Source organism: Pleurotus ostreatus, assembly GCF_014466165.1.
Source record: "Pleurotus ostreatus strain PC9 chromosome Unknown scaffold_4, whole genome shotgun sequence".
Taxonomy (NCBI): domain Eukaryota; kingdom Fungi; phylum Basidiomycota; class Agaricomycetes; order Agaricales; family Pleurotaceae; genus Pleurotus; species Pleurotus ostreatus.
Genome location: NW_023503159.1, coordinates 246,663 through 263,806, shown reverse-complemented (window position 1 = coordinate 263,806; position 17,144 = coordinate 246,663). Strand labels below are relative to the sequence as shown.

The 17,144-nt window shown below is 49.5% G+C and overlaps 9 protein-coding genes across 9 annotated transcripts; 2 read left to right on the top strand and 7 right to left on the bottom strand.

Moving 5' to 3' along the window:
- Positions 1 to 59: 59 nt before the first annotated feature.
- TRM44 (tRNA(Ser) Um(44) 2'-O-methyltransferase) lies at positions 60 to 1,784 on the bottom strand (the record flags this gene model as incomplete). Its single annotated transcript, XM_036775477.1, has 5 exons — positions 60 to 181; positions 244 to 746; positions 803 to 936; positions 987 to 1,598; positions 1,653 to 1,784. The coding sequence occupies 5 exons, from the start codon at positions 1,782 to 1,784 to the stop codon at positions 60 to 62; spliced, it is 1,503 nt and encodes a 500-aa protein (XP_036631496.1).
- A 277-nt stretch (positions 1,785 to 2,061) lies between these two features.
- Positions 2,062 to 3,101, bottom strand: ALTA7 (Minor allergen Alt a 7; the record flags this gene model as incomplete). Its single annotated transcript, XM_036775476.1, has 6 exons — positions 2,062 to 2,189; positions 2,241 to 2,312; positions 2,363 to 2,504; positions 2,557 to 2,710; positions 2,760 to 2,817; positions 2,870 to 3,101. The coding sequence occupies 6 exons, from the start codon at positions 3,099 to 3,101 to the stop codon at positions 2,062 to 2,064; spliced, it is 786 nt and encodes a 261-aa protein (XP_036631495.1).
- A 309-nt stretch (positions 3,102 to 3,410) lies between these two features.
- PC9H_005918 (uncharacterized protein) lies at positions 3,411 to 4,209 on the top strand (the record flags this gene model as incomplete). The annotated part of the gene is made up of 3 exons (XM_036775475.1): positions 3,411 to 3,714; positions 3,793 to 3,956; positions 4,015 to 4,209. The coding sequence occupies 3 exons, from the start codon at positions 3,411 to 3,413 to the stop codon at positions 4,207 to 4,209; spliced, it is 663 nt and encodes a 220-aa protein (XP_036631494.1).
- A 560-nt stretch (positions 4,210 to 4,769) lies between these two features.
- Positions 4,770 to 5,348, bottom strand: PC9H_005917 (uncharacterized protein; the record flags this gene model as incomplete). Its single annotated transcript, XM_036775474.1, has 2 exons — positions 4,770 to 5,054; positions 5,169 to 5,348. 2 exons carry the CDS (start codon positions 5,346 to 5,348, stop codon positions 4,770 to 4,772), a joined length of 465 nt encoding a protein of 154 aa, XP_036631493.1.
- Positions 5,349 to 5,564: 216 nt separating this feature from the next.
- On the top strand, positions 5,565 to 6,789 carry TIF35 (translation initiation factor eIF3 subunit g; the record flags this gene model as incomplete). Its single annotated transcript, XM_036775473.1, has 7 exons — positions 5,565 to 5,578; positions 5,635 to 5,675; positions 5,731 to 5,825; positions 5,881 to 6,051; positions 6,108 to 6,258; positions 6,314 to 6,709; positions 6,764 to 6,789. 7 exons carry the CDS (start codon positions 5,565 to 5,567, stop codon positions 6,787 to 6,789), a joined length of 894 nt encoding a protein of 297 aa, XP_036631492.1.
- A 231-nt stretch (positions 6,790 to 7,020) lies between these two features.
- PC9H_005915 (uncharacterized protein) lies at positions 7,021 to 8,646 on the bottom strand (the record flags this gene model as incomplete). Its single annotated transcript, XM_036775472.1, has 14 exons — positions 7,021 to 7,174; positions 7,234 to 7,271; positions 7,324 to 7,332; positions 7,395 to 7,453; positions 7,500 to 7,598; positions 7,659 to 7,702; positions 7,760 to 7,796; positions 7,851 to 7,890; positions 7,957 to 8,054; positions 8,111 to 8,200; positions 8,252 to 8,294; positions 8,399 to 8,448; positions 8,505 to 8,539; positions 8,594 to 8,646. 14 exons carry the CDS (start codon positions 8,644 to 8,646, stop codon positions 7,021 to 7,023), a joined length of 849 nt encoding a protein of 282 aa, XP_036631491.1.
- Positions 8,647 to 9,249: 603 nt separating this feature from the next.
- UGA4_1 (GABA-specific high-affinity permease) lies at positions 9,250 to 11,627 on the bottom strand (the record flags this gene model as incomplete). Its single annotated transcript, XM_036775471.1, has 16 exons — positions 9,250 to 9,276; positions 9,346 to 9,549; positions 9,610 to 9,857; positions 9,926 to 9,968; positions 10,018 to 10,039; positions 10,090 to 10,154; positions 10,214 to 10,296; positions 10,346 to 10,453; positions 10,511 to 10,573; positions 10,630 to 10,721; positions 10,778 to 10,879; positions 10,932 to 11,020; positions 11,072 to 11,106; positions 11,159 to 11,306; positions 11,361 to 11,415; positions 11,467 to 11,627. 16 exons carry the CDS (start codon positions 11,625 to 11,627, stop codon positions 9,250 to 9,252), a joined length of 1,545 nt encoding a protein of 514 aa, XP_036631490.1.
- A 585-nt stretch (positions 11,628 to 12,212) lies between these two features.
- On the bottom strand, positions 12,213 to 14,370 carry PC9H_005913 (uncharacterized protein; the record flags this gene model as incomplete). Its single annotated transcript, XM_036775470.1, has 10 exons — positions 12,213 to 12,294; positions 12,348 to 12,674; positions 12,734 to 12,820; positions 12,967 to 13,126; positions 13,186 to 13,300; positions 13,345 to 13,612; positions 13,665 to 13,856; positions 13,907 to 13,933; positions 13,994 to 14,102; positions 14,157 to 14,370. The coding sequence occupies 10 exons, from the start codon at positions 14,368 to 14,370 to the stop codon at positions 12,213 to 12,215; spliced, it is 1,581 nt and encodes a 526-aa protein (XP_036631489.1).
- A 1,010-nt stretch (positions 14,371 to 15,380) lies between these two features.
- Positions 15,381 to 16,549, bottom strand: PC9H_005912 (uncharacterized protein; the record flags this gene model as incomplete). The annotated part of the gene is made up of 3 exons (XM_036775469.1): positions 15,381 to 15,513; positions 15,573 to 15,629; positions 15,684 to 16,549. The coding sequence occupies 3 exons, from the start codon at positions 16,547 to 16,549 to the stop codon at positions 15,381 to 15,383; spliced, it is 1,056 nt and encodes a 351-aa protein (XP_036631488.1).
- Between the last annotated feature and the right edge of the window lie 595 nt (positions 16,550 to 17,144).

Here is a 17,144-nt window from a genome sequence, read left to right as displayed (position 1 = left end):
AGCAAGGTTGTTGACTTGCACGAACTTCCAGTTGACGCGATTGAAACATCATAATACCACTAATGATCTCCCCCTTTTCCTTCTGGTTCCCTCGTCTTGAAGGCACCCCTCCCTCTGACAACGTTTAGAATCGTTTGAACATTGCTTAACGCTTCGTCACCACTTTGCGACCGTTGCCTGCCTAGAAAGAGGCGAAAGTTAGACGAGCAGAAAAATGCCGCGGCGGGAAAAGATAGTCCACACCTATCAGTGCCCAATTACGAGTGCTAGGAATCCGCAATGTGTCACATTCGATTTCCCAGCCGCAGTGGAGACTCAAAGACGCGAGCCAGATCCTGTATTGCGAATAAGAACTCGTATTATTACCACTGCCCCCAAGGTTTAGATGCTCAATGGAGCTGGATGGGAGTGGCGGAATGTCATAAGGCAGCGCTTGAGACCGCTGGAACCGCGAGTCGAATGTGAAAGCGCAACAGGGAATCGAGATGTATCCAGAGGCCGCATAAAGTGTAGAGAGGAGGGGGACCCAAGGGGTAAGTTCGTCGGCATGGTTCCCTATTAGAAACGCACCAGGGGAGAAGAACGGCTGGGTTGTGTCTTTCCTTAACGGATCAATGGCGTGTACGTGCAAGTGACTTTCGGTACTTTCTGGGTAATGTGACCATGAGGTGCGAGCTCGAATGTCGATTCCGTGACCTTCATAACCTTCGGATACCAGTATGTGGGTGAGCAAACCGTTTCCGCATCTGTTAAGCGGTTAGAAACCCCATCGTGTACTAGCCCTCGGCAGTGTGCAACATACCCTAAGTCAAGGAACCCCCCCGAAGGCCGAGGCCAGCTCAGCCAAGGACGGTCGTCATGTTCTAGGGTTCGCGTAGGTATATGTGAATAGGAATCCTTCCAAAGCAACATGAGGTATGTCGCTATCCCTATGTCCTACACTTTACTGAGAAAGGTAAGCAGTTCACAGGAGTACGGGTCCGTACCTCGAAAACATGCTTAAGTGGATCGGTAACTTCTTTCCACGTTTCGACAAGATGCTTGTGGCGTTCCCGCATTTTGAGATAGAGGTCTTGATAGGGATCTCTGGGCACCAGGTTATCATGGATCACTCTTTTCTGGTAGTTGACCATGGCTCCCCAGCCATACCGGTGCACCGTGTCCAACAATGCCAAGCAAGTGCGATAGAGCCGCGAGTTCACGTCGGTTGGCGTATCAGGTAACGGCAATACCTCAATTCTCAGTACACTTTCTTCTGAGCTAATGTACCGGAAGGCAATATGGGCCACACGTGGATGATAATATGGAAGTTCCGTTGAACCTCCCTCCATAATTGGTGTCAACACCACCACGGACGGGAGATGCGTGTTATCCAAAGGGAATCCAGTGTACAATGTACAATGCTGTTCGAGTTCGCCGTCCCTAGTAGGCCTTCTCGGTAGAAGTCTTCTCCTAATGCTGTGAATAGCAACATAACCATCTAGAGATGGGATTCTAGCATGGAAGTCTGTTGTAACCTCACTAACGGTTTCTGATCGCAGGATGAGCGTCGAATTGTATTCTGGGTGGTGGACCATTTGCGATATGGAGTTTTGAAACTGAAGAAGGGAGTCAATCATCGGGCATCGGAAAAGCCATGAGACTCGGCGAACCACTTCGAGGGGAAAGCCAGGGGGACATGTAATAATAGGCAACCAAATTGTATCGCCTGATTTCAGAGGCGGGGGGCCAAGCTCTGGGACGCAAGGTGTAGGCTCAAACCGAGGCCTCGCGTTCGAAGCCATCTTCGAAAGAGGGACCCTTGGCTCACGATGATCGGACCAGTGGTGGTCGCGCTTGATGAAGAATCTTCGATGGGCTAAGCGCCAATATAGTTTAACGATCGGCAGGGCGTCTAATTAAATAGGGGACTGCAGGGAGAACGGTTTCTGATATCAAGCTGGCCGATAACAATCAACGTGTGAATACAATCTCTTGTTATGGCGTTTGGACATATGTGCCTATATCTATTCTACATGGTTCTGAGGTCCGACCGACACTTGTGTGGGAAACTGTAGCCTTTTAGAACTTGACTTTGGAGACAACCTCGTAGAGGTATTGGCCCTGGAGCGTAGCAATCTCGAGCTCGAGGGCACTGGGCTGACGGGAGCCGTCTGGTCCGGCGAAGGTGCCAGAACCCCAGGGAGATCCTAATCATATATTGAGAACAGACACGAAGAGGAGGGGGAGGAGCCACTTACCACCGTGCACTTCTGAGAGATCCGAAAGTTGCTTGAAGGCCTTCGCGTAACCGAAAGGGACGTAAATCAAACCTAAGACAACCTGTAAGCAGGGCTTTGCATTCTACAGGTAAAGAACGGACCATGGTGAGTGAGCGTTGATAAGGACGCGATAGCGGTAGATTCTTGTCCTCCACCCTGGCCAGCGGTTGATATGAAAACGCTGGCGTATTTGCCTGCCAAAGCTCCGGAGGCCCACAGGGCACCGGTCGAATCCCAGAAAGCCTAACGCAACCTTGTCAGTATACGCAGGTGGTCATGTGGCGTATGCAATCACCTTCCATTGAGCAGGGAAATTGCCATAACGAGTTGGGATACCAAAGATGAAGGCGTCATATGTAGCCAAAATCTCGGGGGTGATGATGGGAATATCTGCCTTCGCTGGGGCGTACATCTTGGTCAAGATTTCTTGGGGCAGCGTCTCGGGCACCCTGGGGGAACTGTTAGCATACTGAATAACGCGAGCAGCGTGGTGCTTACTGGTAGCGGTCAGCACTCCCACCGGCTTCCTTGATGCCTTTGAGGATGGCGTCGGCCACTAGGGGGTAATCAGGTAGGTGCGAGCATGTCGTGTCGGACGATGAACGTACATGTATTGATGTGGCCGTACATGGAGTACGTGACAATCGCGATCTTTGGTGCCATTGTGGGTGGTTGTTCGTCGACGGTAATGTGCTCAAGTGGGATTGAAGGGGGGACTTCAGTGGGGGGAGGTTGAGATGAAGCTGCAGCAGTGCCTTGTGTTCCTTTTGTACCGTTCTGGGGGGCGGCCGTACTTTTATCAGCGAAGTAATCCTTCTGACGTTTGCTTGGGAAGCACATAACGCCACTGACTATGTTGATGATCGATTATAAGCAATCACAGGGGGGAGCTTACCTAAATGCTCCCGCGGTACACTCGTGGTCTCATGAGGAAGACGGGTGCAAGTAAGGGGCGCCCCTATCTCCATGTATAGGATCTGCTGACAAATCAGATGTATATTCGGCATGTCCCTTCCATAACACGTGTGCGCACCCTGTTTCGGACTTGACCATCTCCACCAACGACTACTTAAGGCTCCTTCAAGTCAGACGACCGCTCGCTTCCCTCTTTCCCTCTTACTCCTCATACTCCTCTCGTAATTCACCACAATGGCATCCCAAAATTCAAACAAAATTCACGAAGACTCAAATTCAAAGCGATCTGACCCCATTCCAATCACTTCGCCTTACCGCCGTCGCTCAGCGTCTGTATCTTCAAATTCGTCGGGTTCAAGCTCAGAGTTGCCCACCCCACTGTCTGGCTCGGGCGGCTCCCAGAGAGTCTCAATTCCATCGCCTGGCAGCTCGCCCATCTTGTCTTACTTCCTCGCTCAATCTCCTACTGCTAAGGGCTCTAGCTTAGGGACGTTTCCCTTTGCCAAGAGGTTCGGTGTTAATCCGCCTGTTTTCGAAGGTATGCAGCCCCACACCTTCGAACTTCATCAAGGGAACCCACGTCTTACTGATGAATCTAATTATATGTCATATTCAGAAGCGGAAGAGGAAGTTCCAGCTGCGGCTCATGCCCGCCGAGCCAGTGCTACGGTTGCAGGCAGGTTTACGCAGCCGCCCAACTCTGCGGTTCCCGACCCCAGGCAAGAACGGGGCACTGGTCTGCTGAGGCGACTTTCGCTCAGCAGCTCTACATTTATTCAGGTAAATGATCCTCCTCGCCATGGAATTGCGCCTCTGTCTGATAAGCATGCTGTAAAAGCCTACCCACGATCAGGGATCCAACGCCCCGCCGAATACAGCTGTCAGTCCTACCATGAAGGATGCTCCCTTCCCTAGGGACTCTAGACAACGTCGTTCAGCCACTCTCAGTGTTGACACTACTTCCAGGCCCCGTCGAGCCCCTTCTCCCATGGGCGAGCGTATTCTCAAAGGTCACTTCGACGGATTCAATTAACTTTGCTCTCGTAATCAACTTACACTCGGTGCTCGTTGTCTTCTTGATTCTTGCATCTTGCCATCAACTTCCTTCCCTTACTCACCGTCCTTACTCCTTGCTGCAACAACGGTTACCTGCAATTCAATTCAACTCACACTCGCATCTACCCCGCATCTACCCCGCACCTGTCATTCTCCGGTCCTATGGTGGTTTTACCCTTGATATAGGTGAGTATACATCACCATATTTTGGCTTCCCACAACTAATGAACGTGATAAAGATCCCTGAAAACAGATATAGTCCATGTGGACTGATTCCCAAGTGTAAGCATATAATCCGAAGAAGCTGCCAGTCCCTCCTGTATGTACAATGGTTTGATGGTCGCCTTTGTCTGCCTTTTTTTTTTTACTCTGTACGCGATGTAAAGTATTTATTGACCACAGTCTTTGTATCAATACCCCGAATCAAAAACTCATTGTCAATGAACACGCGTGGGCCCTACCGCGTAGTACATGTAGAAACACGTTGCTGCGAAGTATATACTTTATGCGTCGGTATCTCCCACCGTCGAGGTGCGCCTAGCCTCGCAGCTTGACGATAGGCATGGGCCTATTAGAAAACAAGATTTTCTTCTTCACCACAGCTATTATCTCCCACTGATTGTCGCTTGTCCGTCCTGTCTCCTCAAACCCTGCCCCCATTTGTCCTGCATCTACTGTACTACGATCTAGGTTTTGATCGCAGTCCATTGCATCGGATGTTCCGTGAGGAGGACTGGCACGGTGTAGCACGGCTAGCGGCTTGGCTAGCGTAGCTATCTTCCCCTCAAGTAGATGATGTCCGATCATAAGCTTCGGCTTCGACTGACCCACATCAGACGGCGAAACCATCGCATTTATAGATGTGACACGGTCGAGGTTAATGAGAACCCTTTTAGACGTCAACCCAGTCGTGTGGTGGGTAAGGAAACAACGCACGGTAACCTCGTCGATGGTCAGACGTCCGACGACCTTTCCATCGTGTTCTCCTGGCTTCGTTGTTTCGACTTCTAGAGCGCCCTGGAGTTCTATGAGGACTACCTCGTCGTGTGAGATTTTGGCTAAACCGGAGGGCAGCTTCGCACCGGGAGACGTGCTGAGGGTGATGGGGATGATCATGGTTGTTGACCACGAACAGCGGCTTGAAGCTTGACCAAGACGCACAGCGAGTTGTTGCAATAACCTGAATATAAGATAAGATAAGCAGTGGATCTAAGTCGTCATGATAACTCAGAGACTAGCACCCGTGAGACTTGCTAAGTGACTTGTCACTTCCCTGCCAAAAATGCATCTGCTAAATTTCTTGTCATCTGACACATACGACCGCCCTCAAATATGGCACCAACAGCGTAAATATCCTCCTTGTTGAGGCGGGGGGAACACGTCTGACCTTGGAGCCATACAGTACTCAAAAAACCTCTTGGGCTGATGATATCGATGAGTTAGGTCGGTGCTAATATTGATTATCTGAAAATTGTTTACCGAACACGAGCGCGAGCAGAGGCACCCACCAAAGTCATTGAAGATTCCGTAGACGAGAATGGGATCAGGACAACGGTGGAATATGTCACGAATGAGAAAGGGAAGAAGGTCAAGGTGTGTTGTCTGGTTGTATACAAGGAGTGCGAGGAAATATCCTGACAGCTTGCAGATTACACGTCGAATAAAGCGCACGCTACAAAAATCAGTCGTCGAACACAATGTCGCTGAGCGCAAGAAATGGGCCAAGTTCGGTCAGGAAAAGGGCCACCCTCCAGGGCCTGATCGAGCCACTACGACGGTTGGAGAGGAGCTTTCGTTGAAGTTGAGTGCGGGAAACAAGGTGCGCTCTAAAAGTCATTTCATGGCGAACAGATTTAATAAATGGAGGTGATTCAGAATGCGGAGGTCGAGCCGACTCCATCACAAAATATGAAGACACAACTCAAGGCGGCCGGTGCTGGCAAGGTCGTCTGTCGTCGGTGCTCAGGCGACCATTTTACTGCAAAATGTCCTTACAAAGACACGCTCTCCGTGCTCAAATCATCCGGTATGTACCTCAACATCTCAAACGCAATGCCTGTTGATCTATCATCGTGATGTAGATACTGGTATGGACGATGATCTACCGCCGTCAGATAACGCGCCACCGGCGCCATCCGGCGGTGCATCCACTTCAGGCGGGAAATACGTACCACCGTCAATGCGTGGCGCAGGGCGGGGAGCTGGCGAAGCTATGCGCGGTACTGGTTCTAATCGCGACGACCTCCCGACCCTCCGTGTCACCAATGTTTCTGAGGATACTCAGGAGAACGATCTGCGCGATCTATTCGGCAACTTTGGTAGGGTTGCGAGGGTATATGTCGGTCGTGATCGGGAGACGGGCGCCGGCAAGGGCTTCGCATTCGTCAGTTTCGAGGACAGAGCTGTCGCGCAGAAAGCTATGGAAAAGGTCCATGGTATGGGCTACGATAATCTCATTTTGAGCGTACAATGGAGTCGTGAGTACTGTCTTACATTTGTTTCCCGTATATATGTTGATCAAGATTGAACAGAACCCCGGCCGGAGCAGAGAGGATAGTTTCATCGGTCTCATTTGTACGCCCCATGTAGCCGCGCCAACCATCCCAACGTGGGTTTGGTGGATATCATCATTAATTTGGTTACAGTAATGCGCTATTTGTGTAACAAAATTCGCTGAGTGTTCCCCATCTACGTATTGGGTGGTCTGTTGGCCGACTACTCGGGTCCCTGTCTATACCCACATTGTCCAAGACGCTTTGTTTATATACAGCAAAAGAGCGCGAAACCGTCAGACCGGATCTTTCGAGACTCCAGAGGATGCTCTGGTGGAGGCCCTCATCTCGAATCCATACTGCGACGGAGGGAGGACTGACACGCGTCGGTCATGCTCGAGGAAGCCTCGCAGGTTCAACATGAGTCGAGACACCATCAGGCTTGTTATCCTGATTGCAATGTCCATGACACTTTTAGCCCCTCGCCAAAACATTCAGAAACGACTCACAAAGTACTAAAACTGGCGTTGATAGCTTTGATATCCGGCTGGGTGAAGGTCCTTTCAGTAACTAGCAGGACCGCTGCAGGAAATACTCACAGGTGCAAACTAGGGTTAGAAGAGCATTCAGATGAGGTAATCTCTAATCAAGGACGTCGTGTTGAACTTACCAGGAAGATAAGGACGGTGACAAGGTTTGCTACGAAGATGACGGCGAAGTATATAATGCCTACGCAATTAGAAACGACCAGCGTAGAAGGTGAACGGGAACTCACCGTCTCTCATAATAAGTTCAATGAGGGTGGAAGTATTCCGCTTCGTCGTATGGTATAAGTAAAATGTACGGCCCAGCGTTGCGAAGAAAATAACTGAATCTATCATCGTTTGTAAGCGATGAAGGGTTGAGAAAGGTGAGCAAAGACGAAACATCTTACCGAAAACAAGTTCTGCAATCCAAGTATAAACAAATCTTTCGCCGCTGAATGATGCCTTAAGAACGTGGCCCGGTATGCCATAATGCGTTAGGAATGCTTACGGCGGTGACTTCCCAACTAAAATGCAACCCGTGAGACCTAGTCAATGGATTGTCAGGATGATAGGACGAGACAATCAGGAATGTGGCTGACCAGGCGGTAAACTGAGGCTCGTTCCGTCGGTGAATGCCCACTGAAAATGTGGCCAGGATGAGCATTGAAGGAAGGACTTGCGACGGTGAAAGCTATGATGTCTTACCGTTTTAACCCCAAGTTGGGCAGCGAGCAGAAGACCCGCACATACTACTATGATGCGACTTCCGGAGTATATTGCGTACAGTCTCAGGATGAAAATGACTTGGAGAATGGAGATGTTCAAGAGGAAGCAACACAAAGGATTTGCGTGCACTCACTGCCAATAGCTACGGACGTGCATACCTTCAGTGCTTCGGGGAATAGAACGTAACGATTGCATATCGACTTCGGCCAAGGATCGTGGAATGCTATGAGATCGTTTGGCACGAGGTGAGTTACAGGAATTGTACAATACTCACATACAATTATAACGATATAGCCTAGGGGTGATAGATAGCGATTCTGCAGGTAGATAATTCAGTTATCAAAGCTACCACGTGGATATTGGATATAAAGCTTGCCATGAACCAAAGGAAAGTAACTGGAGTAAATTTCTTCCTCCATACCTTCTCAACCTCGTCGCCGAAGGTGAGAACGATATCGTAGAAGAGCATGACTGTATAGCCATCGGTCAGCCGTATCGAACGCGTCGAAAGCCATGGCTGAACCCACCACAGGAGGCCAGCGAGAACATCTTAGCCGCCATCCTGAAGATCGAATATTTAGTGCACAAGCGTGTAGCCCTTTTCTGATACACTCACAGATGGCCCGCTGTACGAGCAAGCGCGGAATCGACTATAGGTGCAGCCTCCATGTCGAAAGGAAAAGAGCGAAAATGAAGGGTTGGACTCCGATCCGGGGGGACACACAACATTGCGACCTCCGCTTATTATGTACTCTACATAACTGAGCTAGCGCGTGTTCCTGACCTTCTGCAAGGAATTTATGGGTATAGCGTCCGAAATATCTTCCTTGCTTGACATGATGGTACTGGTGCGAGCGGAAAGACACCCGAATATAGCCCAATCAAGAAAGAAAACATGTGGCTTACTTACATACCAAACCGTGGGTCGCGCGACCGGACGCAACGAAGCTGGTACGTAAATCTAGTTACAGTGACTAGAAGCGGTACTGCACCCTCTAGAAGGCGTCCTCACAGTCTTCAAATCCAAAGGCTTGTGCCTAGAATGAGTCAATATGGTCACTGACAGGGTAAAGGCAGGGCTGACTCTGGTCATCAATGCATTGCACAGCACCATTCGACAACAGGTTGCTAAGCATCAAAATATATATTGCGATAAAATCATTGATCAGAACGCACATCTCAGCCTCACCGGTATTGACGACGGTACACCACAGCCATCATATGAAGCACTGGCAGGAATATACAATGATTAGTTGTGCATGAAGAAATCAATTACTGCGCCACACATTCCATGCGAGCCTATTTTTCGATCGATTCAAGGCAACTCCCTGAGCTATCTAACCTTCGTGCGTCATCCATATCTCGGACAACTGTTGAAACCGGCCCCGCGAACCAGTAGGCTCCCCCGTGAACCGGGAAGTAGTAATAAGCCAGCGAAAGCATCAGTACGCCTCCGAGAACAATTACGGTGTAATTCATTGTTTGCGTATCGACCTCGGGGACGGAGGGGAACAAAAGAACGATTGCCATGAACGTCATCCAGGTGACTGCCACAGCAGCGACAGGTTTTCCCTGGGATGAGTATGCATCGTAAACGAGTCCCGCCGACAAGATCATCGGAATAATACTCACGCATTTGCCTAGATGGAACGGCCCCGGTGTAAACTCTTTCCCTCCGAGGTGCCGTGCTGCTATCGGAATTGATAGTGATGTATACTGGCATACCACACCGAGGGTAAAGATTGCCCCACTTGCAGCGGGGCCGGCCAGACATATCAATGCCAACAGTCCGGCGGAAAACGCAGAGGCCCACACACAGTTGACAGGTGTATTGGTACGTTTGTCGATGTGATACAAGAAGCGCGCGAAGGGCAGTGCTCCTGATTTAGAGAAGCGTGTCTCAGAATTGGCGACATAACACCGATAATACTGTTTGTAACACACGTACCATCTCGTGAGAAGGCGAATACTTGGCGAGAAGCGGCGGTGAGCTACAACAAGCAGGTCGGTGAGGTTCTTCGGGATATTCCTGAAGCTTACGATACTCGTTCCCATCATGAACCTATATGTGATGGTGAGGAATTGGGACGGCGATCAGCAACCTCGGCTTACTGAACAAGGATGATGAAGGACCACAAGGACAGCGTCCCACGCCTGCCAAAGCTGTTGTAGAAGATCTACGTCCAAGACATGAAGCCCCTCCGCCATCGTGAAGAAGTTGGATGAGGCAACTCACTGTGGCAACGGGCTGGCCAATGGGGCTTCCTAGTATACTAGGCAAGTCCGTTCCCATTGAGAAAGCCAAAGCTACAATCATCGCTGTAAGTTTGTCAGAGCACCGTCAAGTCCAAGTGAAGAGGCGCGATACCCCAACCAAGGACACTCCCCAATCCAGCGGCACAAAGTATGGCCCATGGAATGGCAATATTTGCGTTACGTACTTCCTCGCTGATGTGAACACTTGAGTCGAAACCACCTGCGTCGTGTTGTAGTATAACAGTGATATACCCATGGAGGACAAGAGGAAACATACCCACTACCCACAATGGAGCTAAGAAGCTAAGAATGAAGGCGAACCCATTTGGCCAAGAGGTCACTAAGCGTGAGATGCATATGGAGCGATCAGCATATATACATATTTAGTTGACATACTGTTTTCAGAATGACCGAAGGCATATTTTGCTGTGTTTCTGAATTCTGGCGGTGTGGCAGCGGGGAGGCCGATGATTATAGCCAAACATAGGCTGATGCAAACAGAAATCAAGACCAAAAATGATTTAGAGAGCTTGATGACACGTACGCGATGTTGACCAGGATATAAACTGATTGTAGGCGTGCAATTGTCTTTGTCGCCCTGCTAGCCACCACAGCATGGCATACAAGCAAAGCACAGTAGACGCCGCTACGGCGTTGGGGTTGGGCTGGGTGGTTCAGAAATCGCGGTAAATACTTACTAAATCTGGGCAGGAGACGGAACAAAGCGCAAGTCTGACCCCATAGTCACCGCTGCCATTATCTGTACACTACAACCCCAATCTACTGCCTGCGTGATGATCAGCGGGGAGGAACGTGCAAAGTTAGAAAAAGAGCTTACTGCGGCAGCGCTAATGTAGGCAATGGTATTCGTGTCTGTTACGACGATCAATCACATCAACGCGCCATGCACAGTACATTCTCTTACAACCGACGATCCATGATAACAATTTGCGATGCCTTGGAGAGGAAAAGTGGAACGTCCAGTAATAGAGTCCGCCGGACGTTGGAGCAGAGGATCCGAGCTCAGCGACGGCCAACGCTATGAACATCAGGAAGATAGAACAAATTGCCCACTGAAATCAAATTGGTCAGTATCCACGCCTTAGTAGGAGGGGGTTCGTACTCACACCCCAGACCATGGCTACTGTACCACCGTAGGGAAGCGAATATGGTAGAACGGAGCTACAAATTCATTAGAAAAACGAAGGCAGTCGAGGCGCAGAGGAAACGCACGTCACGGAAGGCACAACACCGATAATACTGAACCCCAATCCGAAAACCTCGAACGGCGTGAAATCACGAGTGAACTCCTGTTTGTAGCCCAGATTCGCCAGGAGTGCTGCATCTCGTACATCGCTGTCGGCGATGTCTTCAAGTTGCTGGCGTATACGCATGTGGCGCGATGGTGCCGTCTCCACTATGAGACTTCTATGGGTTGCGTCTTTATATAATTCATCGTACCTTGTGAGGCAATGCTTTTTCGGGTCCTGCAGGCTGATAAGCAAAATGGAGCCGGTCAATCAGCGATACTTCGTCAATAAAGCGGCGGCGGCGGAAGTCGTCTTCTTTTGAGACGCATGCCTTCTACTAAGGCTAGGGGTGCTTTGTGGTCCGCGGGGTACATGCGATAACTTAGACGTCGGATCTGTGGGGGAGTCGACGTGGTCGTAAACACGTTGAGATTCCGATGAACTTGCAACTGGGGGATAGAGTATAGGTATAGGAGAGGATCGCGTGGCATAAAAAAGATAACGCACATGTTCTCTTGGAATGGTGCTTCTATATAAATTTAGCACTTTTTGAGGTTCTGGAAGGGGGCTTCCTGTTGTATCATCTACCACACCAGTACATGGCAGTACTAGAAACGCCCTGGTAGCTAAATCGACCTGACACAAATGAATACAATGCCACCAAAGGGTAGAATTCGGCGCAAAAGAGTCATGCACATCCAAGCAGTGACGGCTGATACTATAGCGAAATCAAAGCCGAGACAAATCAAGAATGAGTTCCTCAGCTTCGCGAGAACGAGGCTTGATCGAGCATTCGAACGGGAGTACGTGCCTATGTACGATGATTTGTCAGCACAGAGCAAGAATGCGAAACGAGCAACGAACCGATTGAGACCAGCCTTATATTTGAGGGCGATATCAACTTTCCGTCCGCTTTCATCAACCGGTTTTCCGATCGTATAGACCGAGAGTATGGATGCCATACTTAACCAAAGGGTGTCCATAGCGAAATACCGACCCGGGCAGATCCTAAGATACTTCCTGACGTGAGGTTGATATAAACATAGAATGGATACTACGTGCCTTCTCCCGAAGCCGAACGAACTCATGACACGGTCCTTTAGTTGGGTGTCAATCAAGCCATCCTTCAAGAAGCGCGAAGGGTTAAATTTATCGGGTTCAGGGAATAGTATTTCATCGCGGAGCATTGCCCTAGCACGTAGCACTAGAAGTGAGCCTCGTGGTTTATCGAGAGGAACCAAAAGGAATACCAAACGTTGTAGAAAACGATGGACCCTTTAGGAAGGTAATACCCTCTGAACTCATCGTCGGAGACAAGACCGTGTGCGAGACCTGAGCTATTTCAGCATGTTGATTGAATACTTAATACTGCGATGCTCACCAAGCGGGCCCATGGGTTCCCATCTTGCCCACATATGAATCAAGATTGTCACGATCTTAACGGTAAGCAGCGCGGACGATACCTTAATGTCTCCAGCATCACTGCATATATATATATGGGAGATGAGGCTGGTCGTCAAAAGCGGGAAGACGATGATCGAGATACTGATCAAGCTCTTCTTGCGCTTTCACTTGCACGTCAGGATTGTGCGCCATGATGGCGAAGAAGATTGTCATAGGGAATTGGGTGCTTTCATTGGCACCTATGAGTGCGTAAGACTGCATGCTCAAGATGCGTGCGTAGAATGGGCGAAGTTCGAACCAATATAAGCCATGGCGGCTGCCTCTTTTATGACGTTTTCTCCCTGTCTTCCGCCTGGTATCACTCCGCGACTTAATGCCCGACGGACGAAAGTTGACTCTCCACGACCTTCTGCCTGCGTACAGTAGTGAGCTTTTGTTTGACAGTGACATCTGTAACGCTCACGAGTAATTTGCATGTCTCAGAATACGGGACTTCAATCAACAGGTTTAAAGCGCGTATTGCATTTTCTCCGGTAGTCTGGAAGCTTGCACCTGGCATCCACCGGGGTACATGCTTGAGAATGGGGAAGATATCGACCAAGTAATTCCCCACGAACGAAACGTCGAGATACTTCAGAGCCTTATCGGCCAGTGTAATATAATAGTCGTCCTTGCCTTGAACATCGAGACCATAGACACTTGTGAGAACGGATGCACCGATTGTGCTACAAATGACGAACTAAGTCGGGGTATATGCATAAGTATTGAGCGACTTACTGGCGGATATGTGCCTGGAATTCGAATGGTGAATGATGAAGACGTTGAACGAGTTCCCGTGAGTAGTGGTGTTGAACCGGGCGATGATGCCTTCTGCCATGTTCTGGATGAAACTCTTGCCAAAACACCCTCCGACGATCCCGCCACTCTTGACCATATGGTTGAACCCCAAACATGGACTTCCAGCCCATGCTATAATGCGACTTTGTCAACAGCTGATACAGTGAGTGAGAGAGTCTTACACTTCAGTTAACATTGTGGCTTTTGGCCTGTGGAGAGTAGAGTCACATTGGATGGTACAAGTAAAAGTAATGACTTTCTGATTTTACCTACTAGAGGAAAGGTAGGAACGGCGTTCTAAGAGGTCGGTGGTGACCGCAAATGAGTTCAAGACGATAACCGAAGTGCCAAATGGGCGGAGATAAATGATATCAGAGTCTAACCATAGCAAAGATTCGTCATTAATATGGAAGTGAGAAGGATAGCACATACTATGTTCCTTCGCGAGTCTGTTGTATACAATCCATTGGTCTCTGGTTGGAACGTCCCAATTTCCGATGATTGGGTACCTCTTAGGTCCAGGGGGAAGGGGCAGAGTCTGTCGATATTTCTTCCCGAAGTATCCTAGAATTGCGAAAGAGAATGCAAGTGAGACAATGAGTCCGGACAGCATTGCACTGGGTATCGCTGACCAGCACCTCGCCATGGGAGTATATTTAAAGTGCTGAGCTCCACACCCATGACTAGAAATACACCTTAGGTGCGATCGCATGCCGCGTCGTATGGAAGCACGATCATCGCCCGTTATTGGGCCTGGTGTCAATGGCGTGGGTGCACCACGAAGTTGGCCCATTGGGTAGGCCTTCCACAGAATTGCGATAGGATCCTAGAATATACATATCGTGTTGGAAATGGGGGACATGTGCTATTGGGTACGATCAATGCAACACCACAGCTATGATGTAGCTATAGAACAATCGAGGTGGCCATTCCCTAGGTATTCCTCGGTTCGAGCCTAGAGAGCATTGTATCAGTCATAAGGTTCAGTATTTTCTCTGTGGCGGTGTTTCGGTCCAGTAATAATTGTAAGATACCGCCGGAGGGGCACAAGTAAGTTGCAGATAGAGGACCTTCTAGGGATACAACTAACTTACCAGCTTCAGAAATACGAAAGCGTCAGGTCGAAGGCCGACCTAATGCGCTCCGTGCCGTCTCGTACGACATGGAGGGCCTAGTCTCCGGCAATGGCAGTGACATAGACATTGTTGTCTGGCTGCGAGTTCTTCGATATAAGTGTACAGCGCACTGTGCAAGGGTAACCTGTAAGGCGACTCTCGAGTTGCGAGTTGAGCAATGAAATATTCAAAGAGAAGCAAGTTCGCGGTTTCCCACAGCCACATCCAGGGGATAGGGGCGGGTGAGACTTGTCAGTGGGAGGGAAACGATAATGTGCCAAGTGCCATTCCTTGTAAAGGCGAGGTATCCAAAGTGGGAGGGAATCATATCTACTTAAGACCACCAGGTGAAGCCATTGGCCGTCCAAGAAGAACATCTTGATTATCATAGTCCTTTCCCAGCACTTCACACTTCAATCATCAGCTACCAGAAGGAGCCGTCGAGGGGCCGATCCGATTGGTGCAATTAGCTATCATGGACGACATACTATACACTTCATGAATCAAAATTTCGTACAACGGTGAAGAGTGCCAGTGAGGATCAGTTGCGAGGCATAGAAGGCCCTGCCTCAGGTGCTTTCCCCTTGCCTTTGGACTTCGTTTTACCTGTGGCACCAGCTTTCCCCTTTCCACCCTGACCCTTGGGCTGAGTCTTGCTGCGAGTGCGTGACGCACTTGAGAATGCACATTGGCTGTCAGAGATAAAATATGTGATAATTGGAGTCTGACTCACGGAGGCTGAAGCGATGCTGAATCTCCCGCATGGCAATGAGGAGGCCCTTTAAAGTTCCTTATCGTTGATGGTCAATTTCGAAGGACACATGAAAGTCATGGAAGGACTCACTTCACATACGGTAGACCCAGCACCTCCTCAAAGGCAGTACGAACAATGGACATTAAAGTAGTATGAAAGGAGCCCTTTCCAAAAGCCTCAAGAGGTTTCCACTCTGTTTTGTCGTTTGAAGGGGAATAGCTTGTGTCCACAAGCTCGGAGGCGGTAGATATAGAGCCTTGAAAATCCTCACGCCGAAAAATAGCATGACGAAAGGAGCTGCCTGCGGCAACAATGCCAATCACCGTATCCTGTTTGTATGCTGCGAATAGGTACATTGCTTGAACAGTGAGCTCATTCTGGGCTTCACTCATGTCGGAGAGAACGCCTTCTGGCTTGACCTCCAAGATGAAGGGTATGACAAATCCGGTGATGTCGCTATGATGGATTGAAAGCCTTTCCTTTACGTCCGGACTGCGCGCGGAGATACCCAGCATGGAGACATCTGGCAGGCGGAAACTACGAGGGGCTTGAGTCGGGTTGCTCGAATCGGTACTCGTTGATTGACTATTTGAAGCTCTGCCGGTTGAAATCGATTCGTCCGAGGGTGTTACGATGTCCTGATCGGTCAGTGATATGACCACATCCGTCGGGGGATTTTCAGGCATTATTGCCCGTTGCATAGTGGCAGAATGGGGAATGGGAGCCCACAAACAAAATTGAGGTGCAGGTGCGAAGATGAACTGTTGCGATCGTGCCCTCGCTCGCATACCCGCAGCCAAGTCTGTAAAAATGGTGGTCCAAAGGGAGTACCAAGCGTACTCTGTTAAACGGTGATTGTACTGAGGATCTTTTGCCATGTTGAGTAGATTGGAGGCAGTTGCCCAGAAAGTTTCTGGGTCGGTCGCCAGGAGTCTGTCGCGCAGGAGGACCGACATGGGGGTAGAAATTAAGCTTTCTCTTTACCTTCCACCCTTTATGTTTGTTGGTTAACTTTAAAGACAATGGCGAGGTCGATTGTTGACACCCAGTGAAAAGTCCGTCGATTGGGAGCGACTGAGAGCGAGACGGATCGTGCGAATCGTGTGCCGCCGATTGAAATGTTGCATCATCAATTATTGGTTCTTGTGACGTGCGAGCAAGCTAACAAATCGTAACATTCATTACATCCAAACAGCAGTCAAATCGTAAGTTCGCTTACAACCTTTCACCTCGGCCATTTCAAGATAGGTCCAACTTTGACTTTGCCGTAACTTTGCCAGTGTCACGAGCGTAAGCACAAGTCCGCAGTCCCACGGTAAGTTGCTGGTGTGCTTGCATCTTGCTACCATCTCCGCACCCTGCAGTCATGGCGCGACGAAATGACCTCGCTTCATGCACTCAAGGTAGCATTGGTATGCTTTCATCTTTGATTGTATCAAGACACTCATGCAACACGGACTGTTGATAGGGTGATTCGGAGTGGTCATGGCCTCAAGGAAGTACGAAGTCCAGCGTCGTTTACTGCGACTCTCAAGGACCTTGGCAAGACAT